Genomic DNA, 20,326 nt, shown 5'->3' on the forward strand with positions numbered 1-20,326 from the left:
CTGGCACCTTACAGCAGCCTGACTTTGTAAAGATGGACCTGTCTGATAATGAGGTTGGAGTCTTCACAGTTATTCAGTGGGTATATTATTTTCTCTAGATTATGTACATTCAGTTTCTTTTCTCTGAAGGAATATTTTGCATGCTTGTGGAATGCTGGCTTAGCTGAGTGGTTGTTAAGTTGCCCAACATAAACAGGCCAAGAAGTAACCAATGCCTGGCTTGGTGTGTGAAATTCTCCGGTCGTTGCAAATCACTTTACTCGCTAGAAACGCACCCCGCCCACGGGTTTCCCGGCGCGATGGGCTGGTTACAATGGGAAATCCAATTGACAACAGCGGGAAGATAGAATCCCGCCACCGGTCAATGGTGCGCAGCTGAGAAACAGTGGTTAGGGGCCCAGAGAATCCAGGCCGGTGTTTCTAATGTACTGGAAAGCCTATTTGTTAGTACATTTAAGTATTAACTTCATTAGTTTTAATTCTGAACAAATGGTGTATTAATCTAAGGAGCACTTCTCAGCATGAAGAAAATAATTGTTCTACCTCTTCCCATGAATGTATTTTATTTTCAGAATCAGTTGGGCGGAAAGATTAAACTGTTGTACTTTTAATTAAGAAAAAAATCTCTATATGTATGAACTAGTTATGGTTTGGTATTTCTGTGTATTATAAGTTACAGACAATGCATCCATGTTGTAATTGATTGTATATACTTGGAGGACTGGGGTGGGGGAACAAAATTTTAAAATGGAATAAGGGCAGTGATTTGTTTGATTATGTTTTATTGTAATGCAAACTGAATTTGGTATCAGCATTAATAAATGTAATTTAGAAAGTACACAGTAGGAACAGCATTCATTTTTAATAATGCCAACAAAGTAGCTGCCACAAAGATATATGTGAAGGAATGAGAACACTAAAGTAAATTGTAACTGTTGGACTGCAAACAGAATGACCTGTTTAAAAGCTGGCTCAAGGATGATAAATGTTTGCAGGCATATTTCAGAGCCTTTCGTTTGCAGTGTGCATTGACTTTGAAAACCTCAGCAATCTTCACTTTGCGGTTGCAATGCATTGCATTTAAATCAATTAAAATACTCAAAGTGCATTATAAACTCACTATTTGGGGGAAAAGGGGGAAAAATAACTGTGTCAAATTCCAACAGGGCTAAATTTAAATCCAAGTAAATAAATACCCAACTGATTTTTTAAAAGACTTCTTTCCTTCACCTTCTTGTGGGGAGATTAGAAATATCTTTCATAAGACCCGAACCTTAAAAGGACACTCTCATGTAAGCAATTGGGAATTGAAAGTACTGCTGCAGTGGTAAGTTCTTTTTCTGTGGGTTCAAGAGAACAGAGTGAACTTTACTTTGTATCTTGTCGTGGAAGTATTTGTATTGTACATCAGGTACAAATAAAATGGAAGATAAAAAACTCTCTTCTGGGACTGATTTCCTAACCTTGATCAGCATTAAATTCTCTTGTTCTCTAATATCAAATCCTGCAACTTGTAGTTCGCAGCATTAAACCACTGACACAAAAGCTACAGACATAATCAATAGAAATCCTCAAAAGGCCCATGGGCATTATTACATAGTCAAGGTTAATTCTGCATAAATTCGTCCAGATCACTGTTAAGGACACATTTGGTGAAACTTGAAAGAGCTTAGCTACATTAGAGAACATTTAAAGAGAGAGAAAAATGATTTGGGTTCTCACAGCTCTCAAGCTATAAGGAAATATTTGATGAGCCCAATGTGTTTTCAAAAGACTATAAAGTTTTGAGGGGGGATTAACAGGAGGCTTTTGAATTCAGAGTGAGACATCCATGCAAGCCATGTGCCTTTAAGTGTCAATGAAGAACAAGAAGGCACAAGTGTAAAGTGACCAAACCATAGAAGTGCTGGGTTCCATTGACGGGCAACTTAGGACTTAGAACAATGGCCGGAGTTCTCCGACTGTTGTGATTCACTTTTCCATACAGCAGCGCTCTCCCTGCAGGTTTCCCGGCAGAATGAGGTGGTTTCAATAGGAAACTCAACTGACAAGTGGCAAGAAGGTAGAATTCCGCCACCAGTGAATAGCACGGCACTGAGAAATACACAGTTGCGGAAGAGAAGAATGCAGCCCAATAACAGTTCATTGTATACTCTGAGCAGCTCTTAAATTCTGTGGCTCTGCCCGTGCAATAGGGAGAACTCCCGCACTACGGACAACTGACCCCTTAGATAACCGCATCATCGCAGCATCCACATGTCCATCCAGTCTACATTTTCCCCGTTTAGGCTGGAACAACCGGTAGTGCTGAGTGTAACAATGTGCGAGAACAGTCACTGGATGAAAACTATTTACAACATACAAATCGAACAGGTGGATAACACCTAAAAGGAGGGCAAAGGCCAGATGGGCAGCACGGTAGCACAGTGGGTAACACTGTACTTCACAGCCCCAGGATCCCAGGTTCGTTTCCCAGCTTGGGTCACTGTCTATGTGGAGTCGGCACGTTCTCCCTGTGTCTGCGTGGGTTTCCTCCGGGTGCTCCGGTTCCCGCCCACAAGTCCTGAAAGATGTGCTGTTAGATGAATTGGACATTCTGAATTCTATCTCAGTATACCCGAACAGGCGCTGGAGTGTGGTGACTAGGGTTTTTTGCAATAACTTCATTGCAGTGTTAATGTAAGCCAACTTGTGACAATAAAGATTATTCTTAATTTTTACATTGAACGAAACACGGGTCAGGCTGCTGCAGCTGATGCATAGCATCTCCTTACCTCCTTTTAATAAAAACAAAGGTCAGTGTAGACTAGTCCATGACATAGGCCTGGAACCTTGCATTTAGTTCAGTTATAACATCTGGGCATGTGATTGTGCCATTGGCTCTGCTGGAGATACTCTCGGGCTGATGTCCTCAGGGTGGATGGCATTAGGTGCCCTTTCGGTGTGCTCAGTGGCTGCAGGGCTTGATGTGCCGGCCTCTGGGGGAACTTCCATTTTCACTGATGCAGGGGGCCTGGATTGTAGGCCGGATGGCTGGAGTACAGTGGTGGTTGATGGTGCTGGTTCGAAAACCCTGCAATAGGTGATATAAGTTTTGTATGTAATGGACATTGTCACATAGCTGTTGGCTGCAGGCGATGGTTGTGTGCCACTGTCAATTTGTTATGACCATTTGACCAGATGTTAAGGGACAGTGTCCCTGAGCATTTCAATCACAGTGCTTTGTCCCCTTGGTGCTCCATGAAGGCACCACTCATGTTGGCATTCAATGTTCGGCTGCAAAATGGCCTTGGAAATGGGGATTATGGCCCTAATGCACCTGGAGACAGTCACTCCTGATAAGGGAAGACCCTCTCGGCAGACTGAGGAGTGTAGCACAGAAATCTGTGCAATCCCAGGCACTTTCCTTAGGTAGGTGCTTGGCAGAGCATACAGCCTATTCTGCAGGCTACTTGATCAAAGACCTATACAAAGTTCCTAAACATGCTGGAGGCAAACTGCCGAGCGTTGTCTGTCATTACCCTTTGATATATGCTGTGTGTGACAAAATGTTTCTTGAGTTTGATAATGATCATGTTGCTCTTCATAACTGGCAGGTGTTCGAGTACAAATCACCCGGAAAACGAGTTGACTCGAACCAGATGTTGTTTACCATTCCGCTTGATAATATCAGCTGCTGTAAGTGACTGCAGGAGGTCCAGACCTCATGTAGCTGCAGTTGTTATTTGGCTTGATGCAGCTTGAATGCGTTACATGGTACACATCTAGAAGCTTCTCTCTCCATGTCAGCATACATGGAGAGCCAATATAGAGATTAAGTTGCCCTGTATCTGTTTGCCTCCAGCCTTAAATGCCCTTGGTGAAGTTGCTGGGTGTAGTACGTCTGTAGCGAGGTGGGGATGATGAATCACTGCAAGGTGTGCTCATCTGTTGTATAGCCATTGTCGTATCTGAATCTGGCTTCACACCACCAGCTGTGAGTAAGTGACCCAAGTAGGAAACTTCGTTGACCCTGAATTTGCATTTAGAATGGTAAAGTTTCAGCTATATGGTCCTAATTCTGTCGACGGCTAGACGTGTACCACCCAAGACTAGGATGTCATCAATGATGATTTTGCAGGATTGGCCTGCAAAAGGTTGCACCATTGGTACACTTTGCTGCCAGTGGAGATTCAATAGGGAATGTAGCGAAAACAGTATCTGCTTTCCGGAGACAAGAATGTAGAGAGTGTTATATTACCTTTTGTGGTAATATGTCGTTATTCTTTGCCTTTTATTCCAGAATGGTCCGTTGAGTTGATTATAAAGAAACCACCAATATTTGTATTAAAGCAAAACTAATTTATTGAATAACGATTAATTAAATAGAGTTTGAACACTCTACTGAGCTATATCTATCAAGAAAGTATGGTTGTATCTGATTAACAACAAACATATATATAAACTAGCATTTACTAATAAACATAAGAACATAAGAACATAAGAACATAAGAACTAGGAGCAGGAGTAGGCCATCTGGCCCCTCGAGCCTGTTCCGCCATTCAATTAGATCATGGCTGATCTTTTGTGGACTCAGCTCCACTTTCCGGCCCGAACACCATAACCCTTAATCCCTTTATTCTTCAAAAAACTATCTATCTTTACCTTAAAAACATGTAATGAAGGAGCCTCAACTGCTTCACTGGGCAAGGAATTCCATAGATTCACAACCCTTTGGGTGAAGAAGTTCCTCCTAAACTCAGTCCTAAATCTACTTCCCCTTATTTTGAGGCTATGCCCCCTAGTTCTGCTGTCACCCGCCAGTGGAAACAACCTGCCCGCATCTATCCTATCTATTCCCTTCATAATTTTAAATGTTTCTATAAGATCCCCCCTCATCCTTCTAAATTCCAACGAGTACAGTCCCAGTCTACTCAACCTCTCCTCATAATCCAACCCCTTCAGCTCTGGGATTAACCTAGTGAATCTCCTCTGCACACCCTCCAGTGCCAGTACGTCCTTTCTCAAGTAAGGAGACCAAAACTGAACGCAATACTCCAGGTGTGGCCGCACTAACACCTTATACAGTTGCAACATAACCTCCCTAGTCTTAAACTCCTAATAATGTCCTTGTGCTAACTCTCAAATCTAAACTACTCCTCATGCTTGTTGCTACTAATCTTCTTCTACCCAGCACTCCCTGAGGTCTGACATTTATACTGGGAACTGGTGGTGCCCTCTAGTGTTTGAATTACACTGAGCTGTAATAATTAACCCTTCACTGGCATACCTATATACATATCATTACAGAGAGTTCCAAGGATTATTCATCCAGCGCGATTTGCCAGAACCCACATTTCACTTCCAAGCACCCACTGAAGAAAAGTGCCTGAGATAACCTTGCCATTGGGCATGTCATCTATAAGCTGTTCAACCATCTTCATGGGCGCTGCGGTCTCAGCAGCACCTTGTTTAAGTGGACCAGATTGATGCTGCACCACCATTGCTGAAATCCACTCGGTGGCCTTGTATATGGGAGCTATGACACCTAATGTTGTCATCTGATGCAGCTGATTGGCTACCTTCTGCTTCATAGCAAACGGCACCCTTCTCAGATCAGAGATTGTTGGTGGTGTTGAGTCATCCAGCCCCCTCAAATGGTATATTACAAGTAACTTACCAATGATGTTGCATTTCATCGGACTTTACACTCTTTCATATCTGGGACCAGGTGCAGCAGAGTGTGTACATCTGGACCAAGGTGGATTAACCCGACTGCGATGCTGTCCCAAAGACTCACAGTGGCTTTATGTTCCAGTTGACAATATGGAACTGGAAGCTGCTCTGTGCAATGTGTATGATGTTTTGTACTGGCAAACAAATATTGTAAAAATTTTCAACAATATCTTGGGTCCTGTTTCTCCTCCCCATTTGGAAAACAAATTATTAGAATATCTTGACAGCTTTGGGCCTGCTATGTTTAGTCAAGTATATGCCAGTGCCTTCTTTGAATTGTCTGATAGACCAGCAATGCAGTAGATGCGCCATTCTTTTTCAAACTTTGTCTAGTTACCCGCAATGATTTTGGCAAACTCAAGCGAGTGTTAAAACCCTTGTGCCATTCTGACAACTCTGGACACCATGTGGAAGAGCTGGGTTCCAATGACTAGCGAACAAGAACTTAGAACAATAACAGTTTATTATTAACTCTGAACAACTCTTACATGCTGTATGTCTGCCCGTGCTCCAGTGAGAACACGCATGCTACCAACAGGCAGCACGGTAGCATTGTGGATAGCACAATTGCTTCACAGCTCCAGGGTCCCAGGTTCGAATCCGGCTTGGGTCACTGTCTGTGCGGAGTCTGCACATCCTCCCCGTGTGTGCGTGGGTTTCCTCCGGGTGCTCCGGTTTCCTCCCACAGTCCAAAGATGTGCAGGTTAGGTGGATTGGCCATGATAAATTGCCCTTAGTGTCCAAAATTGCCTTTAGTGTTGGGTGGGGTTAGGGTTATGGGGATAGGGTGGAGGTGTTGACCTTGGGTAGGGTGCTCTTTCCAAGAGCCGGTGCAGACTTGATGGGCCGAATGGCCTCCTTCTGCACTGTAAATTCTATGATAATAAAAACCCCTTATGTGCCTGTGACCACCCAGTCTACACATGACATAACGTTTTGTTCATTGACTCCTTTACTTAGATGCTGAATATGCATCTAGTTAGCACCAGGATTAGAAATTATGGATGAATTTAGATGAAGATCCTGGGACACAACAGGGACCTATAGCTAAAAGCAGAAAGGGCTGTAAGTATGGAACAAGTCTGAAAGCATCTGTAGAGCGAGAAATAGCTTGTTTCGAGTCAAGTATGACACTTCTTCTGAACTAATTCCAAAATGATTACTTGGTATTTGTGCCAGACTGTCTTTATATTTGCCTTTGTATATACTGGGTGTAGGAATCTCAAATAGTCTCAAGAAGGTTGTTTAAAAAATTTTCTTAGTGTATTTGTTTAGACCAATGGTTCTCAACCGGGGTCCACATGGACCCTGGAGGTCCATGTAACATTACTGGGGGTCCACACAAAAAAAATACCGAATTGGGGGTCCACAGTGATATTTTAGTGGTCCATAGAGCAATTCTACTTCAGAACAATTGTTATTACTGAGAATCAAGTAGAAGAAAAAAAATGTTTGTTTTCATGATGGATATTCACCTTTCTCTCTCTCTCTCTCTCTCTCGCACTGACAAAGGTCAAAGAGAGATTATAATCTATCTAATTTACCTTGAGGGCTGAAGGGGCTCAGAACCAAAAAGGTGCATTTGCTGTGTTTATTTTTGTGGTACTGTATTCTGAGAAAAAAAAATCCATACCGGTTGATGACAAATGGGTTTATTGTGCTTTAATGACAGTTGTTGTTGAAGATTGCCCGGGCTATTGTCCCCTAGGAACAGCCCGGAGGACCTTTAGTGACAGAAGCAGTTTATTAAATACCCACAGTTGACCTGACGCTTATGCCACGTTTCTCCTTGACAAGTTTAATGAATGATTTAACACAGTAATCACTAGAAACTGTGTATATTTGATATGAATTGGTTCTTTTTAGAGTAATTTAATTCAATTTAGTCAGTAAAAAGTTTTTTTCATTACTTTTCATATTAGAATAAGTTTGGCAACGTACGAAAATACCGCTAATCCGTTTCCAACCCTCACGGTAAGGTAGATGGACTTTAGGATTAGTTTACCACGCATATAAGAAGCTTTTTTTTCCTGTGGAATGGCTATGGGGGTCCACAAAAAAAAATTAAGAGGAAAAGGGGTCCATGGGTTAAAAAAGGTTGAGAACCCCTGGTTTAGACCATATTTGGTTAGACCAGTACATTTTTTATTCCATTTAGAATTTCTATTAGTCCATGCTTCAAAAAAACAGGTGCCCAATTTTTCTCACTCCTTGAACCAACTTTGCTAGTAAAGTACCTCCGTTTCATGGTTGAGTTAGTACAAGATGTATCTCAGAGAGAGCAGCAGGCTACCACTGTTATCGCCTATCTCATTGAATACCACAGCACCTGAATCCAACATTCGCACATTGGGACATTTCCCAAATTGCATGGACTTGATAAGCAGAGTCCCATGCCCCAACAGTCAGGTTTAATGGAGGGTGGTGGGGGAAGAGAACTCTGTGTTATCCAAAAATTCACCGGAGGAAGGAGCAGTGCTCCGAAAGCTAGTGTTTGAAACAAACATGTTAGACTTTAACCTGGTGTTGTAAGACTTCTTACTATCCAAAAATTGGATATACGCTGACGTGAATTTCCCACGAGATTTTCCACAGGTACCCACCATTGCAGATTGGGAAGCCCGCTGGATGCCGATGTGAAACTGATTTCTATCCCGCCAATGGGATACAGATGAAGGCCTGACCAGAACCTTCCCCCGATTCTTCATGATGCCAGCAGGAAAACATGCGTCTTTTATTTATGGTACCCAGATATTACTGTGCATGCCATCAAGCCCTCCCTGCCATGGTATACGGCACAAAAACCCCAAGATATACGTTTAATGAGGTAAAGGCAGGAAGATGGATTACCTGTTGTTTCCCATTGGCCTCCTCAGACTCCTTGAAGAGATTTCCTTTGCCTTTGCTCTCCCTTCACTTTGCCAGCTTTTACACTCCACCCACCTCATAAAGTCTTTGGAAAGGTTGACAAATACTTGAAAACTATTTTCTGCTATCCTAAAGCCTGTTAGAATTACACCTGCTGCAGGTTAAGACACGTTTAGGGAACAAAATGCTCTCTTTGCAATAAGTAGCAGAATTTTCAATGTGAAGAAAACATTTATGATTTTGTCCCAAATAACACATTCAGGAAATATTTCCTTTTTGGAGATCAGCGAATACTTTGCCTTGATGTACAAAGTGGAGACTGCTAATGCATTTTGGTAGATGAAGATTGACATATTTTATTGTGATCATAAAAATTCTTCCATCTCCCCAAAAATGCAATAATATACATATATGATTGTAGCATAAGATACTCCATGTGATGTGAATACTTATTGGTGACTTCAAGGCCAGGAAATTTGATCGGATTACTTCCACTCACTTCCGGTACATTTTGGATGGTGGCCTTGGTTGTAAGTTAATTAGAGCTTGCTGAGCTAGAAACACACAAAGTGGATGGATTCTGACGTCAAATGTCGAACATTGCTTTGGCACACCCCACCATTTTGAACCCTACAAGTTCCATTGATGCCTCCTTTTAAGCACTCTCAGTTGAAAGTTCATTCAGCGGAGAGACCGACACCCCTGTCGTGTTAATCACCCTGGGGTAACACAGACTGCAACTGGATGCAGTTGTACTTGAAAGTAGACTCCAAACTTCGATGTTAGTTCAATACGCTTTATTGAACTTGTTAAGCAGTGCACACAGTTCGCTGTGGGTTTGACACTCTACTAATCTAGGCGTGCTTACTGTAACTAACTAGACCAAACTAGCTCTGAGCCACGTGTAGAAGGTGCTGACTGATATATACACCCTGACTGTCACTACAGTTGTCACCAGTGGAAAGAGGCAGAGTGTCGATGCCTCGTGTGTTTTATAGTGGGAGACCACCTTCTAGTGTTCTGGCTGGTGATTGGTTGTGTTCTGTCCTGTGTGTTGATTGGCTGTACTGGGTGTCTGTCACTGCCTGTCTGTATCTCATTATGTGCATGAGTGCATATCATGACAACCCCCCTCTCCCATTAATATTACTTGTATGATTTCCCAATGAAATGCCTGACTGTCTTACTGTTGCTGAGTGAGTGTCAGTACTCTGTTCCGGGTTGGTGGAGGAGTTTTGGAAATGCTTTTGGATTCACAAGGGACTTGGACAACAATGTCAGAGGAATTGGAAAGCCTTCCAGGAGAGAGCATGCTTTTAGCAATGGTGACCACAGCTGCAGTTTCTCTTGGTCTGCAGCATGATGGGGACATGGGGCACAGACAGCAGAGGCGGGGAAGGTGCACCGAAGGCGGAGGAGGTGAGCTCTCAATAGAAAGCATTGCCCATCAAAGGCCTTCAGTGAGCACTTCCCCTACCTCCACCTCGGCCAGGAACTGTATCTGAGATGACTAAGATTTATAAAGGAAATGGTCAGTGGACTATGTCACTGAATAAAACCTGGCCTTTGTTGGATTGGGGTCATTATTTAAAGGGATTATGGTAGACAATGGAAAACACTCAAAGAGCACATGGGTGAACTGCATCAAGTTTTCATTCCTGTCTGGCGCAAAAGTAAAACAGGAAAGTTGACCAAACCCTGGCTTACAAGGGATAACTAGAAATAGTATTTAGATCCAACAAGCATACAAATTAGCCAGAAAAAAACAACTTACCTGAGGATTGGAGCAGTTTAGAATTTAGCAAAGGAGAATTAATGGATTGATTAAGAAGAGGAAAATAGAGCACGTGAGTAAGCTGGTGGGGAACATAAAAACTGACTGTAAAAGCTTCTATAGCAGGAGTTCTCAACCTTTTTTAACCCATGGACCCCTTTTCCTCTTAATTTTTTTTTGTGGACCCCCATAGCCATTCCACAGAAAAAAAAGCTTCTTATATGCGTGGTAAACTAATCCTAAAGTCCATCTACCTTACCGTGAGGGTTGGAAACGGATTAGCGGTATTTTCGTACGTTGCCAAACTTATTCTAACATGAAAAGTAATGAAAAAACTTTTTACTGACTAAATTGAATTAAATTACTCTAAAAAGAACCAATTCATATCAAATATACACAGATTACTGTGTTAAATCATTCATTAAACTTGTCAAGGAGAAACGTGGCATAAGCGTCAGGTCAACCGTGGGTATTTACCTCAAGGTAAATTAGATAGATTATAATCTCTCTTTGACCTTTGTCAGTGCGAGAGAGAGAGAGGGAGAGAGAAAGGTGAATATTCATCATGAAAACAAACATTTTTTTCTTCTACTTGATTCTCAGTAATAACAATTGTTCTGAAGTAGAATTGCTCTATGGACCACTAAAATATCACTGTGGACCCCCAATTCGGTATTTTTTTTGTGTGGACCATGTGGACCCCGGTTGAGAACCATTGCTCTATAGGCATGTGAAGAGATTAGTGAGGGGAAATGTAGATCCCTTATAGACAGAACCAGGGGAATTTATAATGGGTAACAAAGAAATGGTTGAGCAACTAAATACAAACTTTAGTTCCGTCTTCACAAATGAGGACACAAATAATGTACCAGAAATGTTGGGGAGCATCAGGTTTAGTGAGGTGGAGGAACTGAAGGAAATCAGCATTAGTAGAGAAATGGGCGCTATTCTCCGAGCCTCCATGCCGAAATAGCGATCGGCGTGGGGGCGGAGAATGGGCGGCGGCATGGGTGGGGGACCATTGATAGAGGCCGCTGTGGCAATGACAACTGGCCAAGTTTCCGATGGCATGGTTCCAACCACGTTTTGCCTGTCGGGAATGGCTGGAGGCGACTGCAGAGTCAGTCCGCGGCCGCCCTGGTGGGGGGCGGTGGGATCCTTCACCGGGGGATAGCCTCAGGGATGGCCAGGCTAGCGATCGAGGGTCACCGATCCACGGGCGTTAGTGATCTCAGGGGGCCTATATTTCTGGGGCCATGCCGCACGGGTCGACCGCCGAAGGCTGCCGCCGTGCGCATGCGCGGATTCCTGATCGGAAGTGTAGGGCCCAGTATCGGCAGGCAGAGCTGCGTGGAGTACTCTGGGGCCCTACTACTACTAATAATAATAATAATCACTTATTGTCAAAAGTAGGATTCATGAAGTTACTGTGAAAAGCCCCTAGTCGCCACATTCCGGCGCCTGTTCGGGGAGGCTGGTATGGGAATTGAACCTGTGCTGCTGGCATTGTTCTGTCTGACAAGCCAGTGATTTAGCCCACTAGCACCCTTCAGGTAGGAGAATCACTCTGGACTTTCTTCAGGAAAGTCCAGAGTGAAACGCCTGCATTTTGACGCTGGAATGGGGGCATAGCTCCATTATTGGAGAATCTCAACCATGATGTTGGGGAAATTGATGAGATTGAAAACTGAAAAATCTACATCGTAGGATATTTAAGAAAGTGTCCTTAGAAATAATAGATGCATTGGTGATCATCACCCAGGACATTATGGAGTCTGGAACAGATCCTATGGATTGGAAAGTAACTAATGAAACCCCACTATTAAATGGGAGATAGAGAGAAAACAGGGAATTATAGACCAGTCAGCCTGCTGTTTGTAGTGGGAAATGTGCGAGAATCCACAATCAAAGATGTAATAGCAGAACACTTGGGACAATTGTGACAGAATCAAACAGAGTCAGCATGGATTTATGAAAGGGAAATCGTGCTTGATGGATCTACTGGTAGAGTTGATGAGGGGAAGCCAGTGGTTGTGGTTTATTTGGACTTTCAGAAGGATTTTGACAAAGTCCCACATCAGCGATTTGTGTGTAAAATTAATGCGCATGGATTGGTGGTAGTGTAATGAGGTGGATAGAAAACTGTTTTGGCAGACAAGGAACAAAGAGTAGGAATAAAGGAGTCTTTTTCTAAGTGACAGGCAGTGATTAGTGGTCTCCCGCAGGGATCAGTGCTAGGACCTCAGCTATTCACAATATATATTAATGATTTAGATGAGGGAACTAAATGTAATGGCGTCAAAACCGGCGTGAGTGATGCTGGCGTCAATGAGCTTCCAGGCCCCATAATTCTCCTGTTCTTCGGGGGCTAGTATGATGCCGGAGTGCTGTGTGCTGCTCCAGCACCAAAGCCAGACCGGCACAGCCGGCGAGGGTCCGCGCACGCGCACGATGGCCGTCTCTGCGCCAGCACATGCGCATGGTTGCCAATTCCGCGCCAGCCCCCGTGCAACTTGACGGAGACCTACAGGGGCTCGGCATGGAGGAACATGGGACCCCTGGAATGAGTGCGCCCGTCAATTGGAGGACCCAAATCGCGGGCCTGGCCACCGTGAAGGCCCCCCTTGGAGTCGGATCCCCCCACCAGGATGGCCCCCGCAGCCAGAACGCCGAGGTCCTGCCGGGTGGGACCATATCTAAACCATGCCGGCGGGACTTGGCGGAACCCGGCAGGCACTCAGCCCTTTGACCATGGAGAATCGCCGCGGGGGCCGCTTTCATCATGGGTGCGATTGGGACCTATTCTCCGGTCACCAGAGAATCGGCGACCCGGCGTCGAAGCGGTGTGGTGGATTCTTGTGCTCCCCCGGCGATTCTCCGACCCGGCACGGGCTTGGAGAACCCCAGCCAATATCTCCCGATTTGCAGATCATACAAAGCTGAGTGGGAGGGTGAGCTTTGAGGAGGATGCAGAGATGATTCAGTGTGATTTGGACAAGTTGAGTGAGTGGGAAAATGCATGGTAGATGCAGTATAATGTGGATAAATGTGATGGCATCCACTTTGTAAGCAAAAACGGGAAGGCAGGTTATTAGCTGAATGGTTATAAATTGAGAGAGGGGCATGTTCAACGAGACCTGGTTGTCCTTGTACACCAGTCACTGAATTTAAATATGCAGGTATTTGGTTGAGATCACACCTACAATATTGTGCAGTTCTGGTCTCCCTATCTGAGGAAAGATGTTCTTACAATGGAGGAAGTACTGATTCCTGTTTTGTTATGCTCTTGGTGTAGCATAAGCTGCTTCCTTGCTGTTCACTCTGACCAAGGAAGGTTCAGACGTGGAGATAACTTCAACATGTTTATTAAACTATTTACAATTCTCCTGCTCGGATTTGCCTCTACTGTTAATCCTTCTATAGCTACTCGGACTGGCGAACCAGTCTGCTACAATCTACGTGGTGGGTGTGATGTTGAATCAACCCTGTGTCTGTACTCACTGAGTGTCTCCACTGGAAAGAGGAAGATCATGTGTGCTGTGTCCTTTATATATGGGTTGGTGTAATGCCCCCCTGTGGTAGTGTCACCCCTGTGTGTATCGTGAATGCCCATTGGTCGTGTCCTATCTTACTGACCTATTGTTTGAGTGTCTGTGTGTCATGTCTCTGGTGCTCCCTCTAGTGTCTAGCTAGGTTACGTGTACTTACATTAACCCCTTGTGTATCTACAGTGATGAACATCACGACAATTCCTGGGATGCAGGGATTAAAGTATGAGGAAAGATTGAGTCAGTTACAATTATATTTGAGGGAGTTTAGATGAATGGGGGTGATCTCCAAGAAACCTATAAAATACTAACTGGACTAGACAAGTTAGATGCAGAAAGGGGGCTGGATTCTCCATTATTGAGACTATATCCCCACGCTGGTGCAAAAAGGTGGAGTTTTATTGCTGAAATTCCTGCAAAAAAGTTAAACAAAGTAATAGCCCTGCAGGGGACTAGCAGGGACCCGGAGTGAAGCTCGCAGCTTTTGCTGCAGATACGGGCCCCCGCACTTCCAGGTCAGAGCGGCGGCCTCCAGCGGCTGCATCGTCTGGACTTGGACCACGGAGCCAGACCGAAGAAACAGACCCCTTGATCGGCTGCGCATCCGAGCCTCAAACCCCGCACATTAAATCTCTGGCCGCCTATGAGGGAGACCAGCCCCTTGGTCTCCGATCCCCTCCACCCCCTCCACCCCCCCCCCCCCCCCCCCGCCCCCCCCCCCCCCCCCCCCCCCGACCAGGGCGGCCGCGGACTGAGCATCCCGACTGGCAATAGCACGTTAGTTCCACACCAGTTGGAACTCGGCCGGCCAGGAGTGGAGGATTGCTGAGCGGGCCTCTGCCTGGCCCCCCCGTCAGCGCGGCGTACTCCACGGTGACAACGATTTTCAGTGCCCGGAAAAACGCCGAACCGGGGCCAGGCGTCAAACTGGATTCTCCGCCCCGGTGCCGGCGCGGGCTGCGAAGAATCCAGTACAGCAAACCATTTATGATTGAGATGTGGAAATCTCCTTCACCCGGAGAGTGGTCAGGCTGTGGAACGCTCTACCACAGAAAGCATTTCAGGCCAAAATATATTGGGCGGGATTCTCGGGGTTGGATTCTCTCTTTGGGAGACTAAGTCCCCACGCCGGCGTGGAAACGGTGGTCTTTTATGCCATGAAAACTGGTGCCAAATGGCCACCGATTCCCCATTTTGCTGGGGCTAGCAGGGAGGCAACGTAGTGCTCGCAGCTTTAGCTGCTGCTACGGCCCTGAGCATTTCCGGTTCCGTGGCCGCACATGCACACAGCGGCGGCCTGCAACGGCCGCGTCGTGCTTCATGGCAGAGTCAGCCCGCGGATCCAGACCGCAAAATTAGTGCCCCCCTTTGGCCACTCGTGCACCCCGAACCACCTACCCACAGTGCCCCCAGCCCCGAATGAACCACGCCCTACCTGCAGATCCGCCCTCCCCCGACTGTGGAGGCGCCGGACTGAGTCCGCAGCTACCACGGTAAGTTCCCGAACAGAGTGAGCACACGTAACCCATGCCGTTGGTAACTCGGCCAGTCGGGGACGGAGCATCGCGAGGCGGGCCTCAGGCAAAGGCCTGAGGCTGTAGATACTTTGCGTGGCGTAACGTGAGAGTACGCCGCTTTTCAGCGGGCAGAGAATCCAAAAACCAACGGCACACCCAATTTCGGCATCAAAACGGATTCTTTCATCGAATGCGATTTCGGCGTCGAGGGTGGAGAATCCAGCCCTCTGTTTCTGAGAATTCTCTGCTTACCGACGCCGAAATCTCGAAAGGCGATTGCACGGATATAAGCCTCCGATGCCAAAATCGCAGTAGGCGCAGGTGTGACACCAAATCGGGATCACCCAGCACACTGAAAATTATGTAAATGTATCACTTGCCGCTCGCCATGTAAGTACAGTAGGCATCTCATTAGCAGACCTGACACCCGATTCTCCGGGGTCTCCAAGATTCCCAATGGCATGGTTCACTTATGGTCTCACAATCGGGAACCTGGGGCGACATTCTCCTCTACCCGGCGTGACGGAGGGTGCCGGCGTAGGGGAGTAGCGCCAACCACTCAGGGGTCGGGCCTCCCCAAAGGTGGGGAATTCTCCCCACCTTTGGGGGCCAGCCCCGCGCCGGAGCGGTTGGCACCAGAAGACTGGTGGACCAGCGGGGCTAGCCGAAAGGCTTTCGCCGGTCGGCGCATGCGCCGACAGTGATGTTAGCGGCAGCTGGCCACTGATGTCACTGCCGGCGCATGCGCGATGTGGGGTTCTCTTCCGCTTCCGCCATGGTGGAGGCCGTGGCGGACGCGGAGGAAAATAGTGCACCCAGGGCACTGGCCCGGAGTCTGAGCGGGGGGCCCCGATCGCAGGCCAGGCCACCGTGGGGGCACTCCCCGGGGTTCAATCGCCCCCCGCCCCCCCAGAACCCCGGGGGCCTGCTCGCGCCGCTGATCCCGCCGTTCCAGAGGTGGTTTAAACCTAGGCGGTGGGAGAGGCCTCCCAGCGGCGGGACTTCGGCCCATCCAGGCCGGAGAATCACCGCAGGGGCCTCTCCGATCGGAGTGGCGAGATTCCTGCCCCCGCCACTTCCCGGGTGGCGGAGAATCTCTGCCACGGCGGGGGCGGGATTTTCAGCGGTCCCAGGCGATTCTCCGACCCTGCTGGGGGTCGGAGAATTTCACCCCTGGTGTCCTAGCTGCTGATTGGGTGAAAGAGGTGGTAGGAAACGGAATGGAGTGACTGCGGGCTGCCGGCCCGGACACCAGCCGTGTAACCTTGGGTGGGGAGGGGCCCATGCTAGGGCTGGGGGAAAGGGTGAACAGGCCAAGCGGCCGGGGAGGCCCCCTCACAAGACTGGGGCGGTGCCGAGGCACTGACTGCCATTGCGCCGGCAATCTTGCCACGCACCCACTGACCACCTAACTCAGCCCCTGGTTCTACACAGTGATACCGGCCATATGGATGCGCCAACCCCTGCACCCCAACACCCTGCCACAGCAGCTCCTCCCTCTGGCCCTAAACTCCCGCCCAACCCATGGCAGCCCTCAGTGAGGGCAGTACTAGCCATCTGTACTGCTGGAAGCAGGGACAGGCGCCAGGACCAGTGTCACCGACGGTGCCGGACACCGACGGGGCAGGGGTGAGCAGGTGGAAGGGCATGCGGGGGCGTAGCCTGCAATGTCAGCCGGGTCCATCGTGTTACCCATGGAACCTGGTATACACCATGCTAACATGTTGGCCTTTCATACCCTGCAGACAATGGCGTTTGGTATTCAATCAGCAATGGTGGCCACCTTATTGATTGTCGCAGCTCTGTGAGATGTCTTACGGCCACGGGAACCACCCGGAGAGAAGGGGGATGCTGCAGCGGTGGAGCGGGCAGCCGCAGAGCGACATCAGAGGACTAGGCTGCAGAGGAACAGGCTGCAGAGGGGCAGGTAGCAGCCACACAGGCTGGAGGGTCGGCCACCCAACAGGGCGAGGAGGAGGAGGTGCCAAGGAGGCGCCGCATGAGACCTTGAATGTAGCGGCGCCGACTGTTATTCGAGGACCTGTCGGACCGGGCATGCTGTCGGAAACAGTGCGACACATCTGCTCTATGAACATTTAGACGTCCGACGCATGCAGCCCAGGGGTTGGGTAAATGGTGGCCTCAGTGGCCAGGGCACCCAGCAATGGCGGATGGCATGGGTGCTGGCATATGGGGCAGGGTGGGGGTTCGGCATTGCCCCGGGGGAGGGGGGGGAGAGGGGCCAGGTTACGGGTGCGTGGGGGGGGGGGAGTGAGGTTAGAACCAGGGACACAGAGCAGCCGACACACCCTGGTCACTCCGAGAAGGTCAAGAAGTTTCTTCCGGCACTGCATGCCAGTCCAGGCGACTTTGCCCACGGTGCTGACTGCTTCTGCCACCTACACCCAGGCGAACGGCGGCACCTGCCAGCCTTCCTCCCGGGCCGGGATATAGGGTCATCCTTCTCTCCTTCAGGGTGTCCAGGAGGGTGTCCATCTCAGCGTCCCTGAACCGTGGCGCTGCTCTCCCTCCCGCCATCTTGTTGGTTGGAATGGTGTGTGCGTGGCGGCGGGGGGGGGGGGGGGAGGGGGGGGGCGGGGGAGGACCGTTTCAGTACATCTGCAGCCTCATGAGTGCCAATCATGGACCCGATGAATCTGGCACCATTTTTTATTTTTTATTTTTCATTTTTAAAATAAATTTAGAGTACCTAATTATTTTTTTCCAATTAAGGGGCAATTTAGCATGGCCAATGCACCTACTCTGCACATCTTTAGGTTGTGGGAGCGAAATCCTTGCAAACACAGGGAGAATGTGCAAACTCCACACGGACAGTGACCCATGGTCGGGATCGAACCTGGGATCTCGGTGCCGTGAGGCAGTAGTGCTAACCCACTGCGCCACCGTGCTGCCCTCCACACTGTTTTTTATGGAATTAATTGCGTTCCTCGACGGTGCTAGCCCATTTAAAGCAGCTGAATCGGTGCAGGTGTTGCGCCAATATTTCAGTCGTAAACCACCACACATCAACTGGCATCAACACGTAGCCTCAGAAATGGGGAATCCAGCCCTAAGTGTTAACTCAAACACAGAATTCGTGAGCTTTCCGACAGAAAACCCGATGCCACACCTGGACCAATTCTGCTACTAATATGGGGCTAGCACCGTTATTGCTTGTAACACAATCGATTCCAATGAAAAACGATGCAGGATTTGACTGGTCCGTGATTGGCACTCGGGAGGTTGACAAGCTGTAGCCACACATACACAAAACACTCCACAGACACTCATCCCAGCCAACAAGGTGGCACTGGTTGTGCTGGAGCACGCCCATACAGCTGATGGGCCGGCTGGGGCCAGAAGGCCCCTGGTGGGTGCCCGGGGGGGACACCTATACGACCCGTGGCACGAAATTCACAATGGGGTGTTAGCGGTGTGCACAGTTGCATGGCTGCCTTGCAGGCTGTGGCAATGGTGTTCCATGCCCGTCCACCCCAACCCACAGCCCACCTCCTGCCTCCCCCCCCGCTACTCCTCCCGGCCCTGGCAGAAGCCCCCCCCCCCCCCGACCAGTAACACAACTGTCAGCAAATTATGGTGATGTTGGACACTTTCTGTACCCCTCAGCAGCCGCCACACCGGTTTCACAATTTTTAAAAGCACAAGTGAAACGCGCCATCAGGAACGCGGCCTATCGGAGGCGGAGCATCGCGGAGGCCCCAGAGAATACTGGGCCAGGTCCGCTAATGACATGTAAATGGTGTTTACTGTACATGCGTTCCGCACTGCGGCGGCCTCCAGAGGCCGCGCCGTGCTCCATGGCGGACTCAGACCGCAGAGCTGGACCTTAAACATAGTGCCGCCAATTGCAGCGCGCCTGACCCTGACCACCCGGCCAAAAATCCCCAGGGCTCATAGGAGGCCCCCCCTGCCCTCTGATCGGCCCACCCCCGACCATGGAGGCCGCAGACTGAGCCAGCAGCCGCCACACGAGTATCCTGACCAGCAGGATCATGAGTGGTCCACGCTGTTGGCGGAGAATAGCGGGTGGGCCTCCAGTGATGGCCACAGGTAGGGGTATGAGGCGCGGCGTACTCTCCGAGTAGGCCGCTTTTCAGGGCTCGATTCCATGCTGGAAAATGGATTCTCCGCCCTGACACCAGCCATGATTTCGGTGTCAGGGTGCAGACAATCCAGCCTCCTATTCACCAGGGGAGGCAAATTGAGAAGGCATATGGCTTTGCCAGGTTCGTGGGAATGGTGCAGGGTACCATCAACTGAGGGCACTTGGCTCTGCAGGCCCCACATTTTAAAGGGTAGTTTACTGCAACCACAAGGGTTACTACTGTGTGGCACCATGTGGGGAATATCATGTCGGTGAATGCTTGCTATCTTAAAAGTCACCACAATGCTTTGATCGTGCACTGTCAACCCTACCTGCCACTTTCCAGCCAACATGACGAACCAGATACTAGCACCTTTGTGACAAAATCTACCCGTCTACCTTTAGTTCATGTTCCCATCTGCCACCAAGCCACACATAGACATCATGGGCAGAATTGTTTGATTTTTATTGAAGTGTTGCCTCCAGCAGGTAAATTGCTGGACAACCCACCAGCTGCTTTGCTGGGTTTTGCCACCATATTTTCACAGTTAGAAATTAAAAAGTTAAAAGGCAGGTCCCAGCAATCCGGTGCCAGAGAGGTCAGGCCAATCAAATTAAATAAATACAAGACCCTCTCCACGGACAAGGGACACCCCCCACCCCCCACCAACGGGACAATCCCTTCTCCCATAGACACAGAAGCCTTCCCCGACGGCACAGGCATCTCCACCCCCATAGAAAAGGGCTTCCTCCACCTCCATGGACATGGGAATGCCCCATAACGTCACGGGCATCCGCC

At 48.4% G+C, this 20,326-nt stretch overlaps 1 protein-coding gene across 5 annotated transcripts in view; it reads left to right on the forward strand.

The window, feature by feature from the left end:
- The window catches only part of frmpd4 (FERM and PDZ domain containing 4), a 1,288,989-nt gene that overhangs the window by 244,008 nt on the left and 1,024,655 nt on the right, over positions 1-20,326 (forward strand). The window contains exon 1 of one of the 5 annotated variants that reach the window (XM_038802438.1): positions 18-76. The exons of the other annotated variants lie outside the window; for them this stretch is intronic. Within the exon in view, the coding sequence (XP_038658366.1) occupies positions 33-76 (44 nt within the window). The 5' untranslated portion in view covers positions 18-32. Of the gene's footprint in view, positions 1-17; positions 77-20,326 lie in introns of those variants that run through there. 5 annotated transcript variants of the gene reach the window in all.

This window comes from Scyliorhinus canicula, chromosome 7, assembly GCF_902713615.1.
Source record: "Scyliorhinus canicula chromosome 7, sScyCan1.1, whole genome shotgun sequence".
Taxonomy (NCBI): Eukaryota; Metazoa; Chordata; class Chondrichthyes; order Carcharhiniformes; family Scyliorhinidae; genus Scyliorhinus; species Scyliorhinus canicula.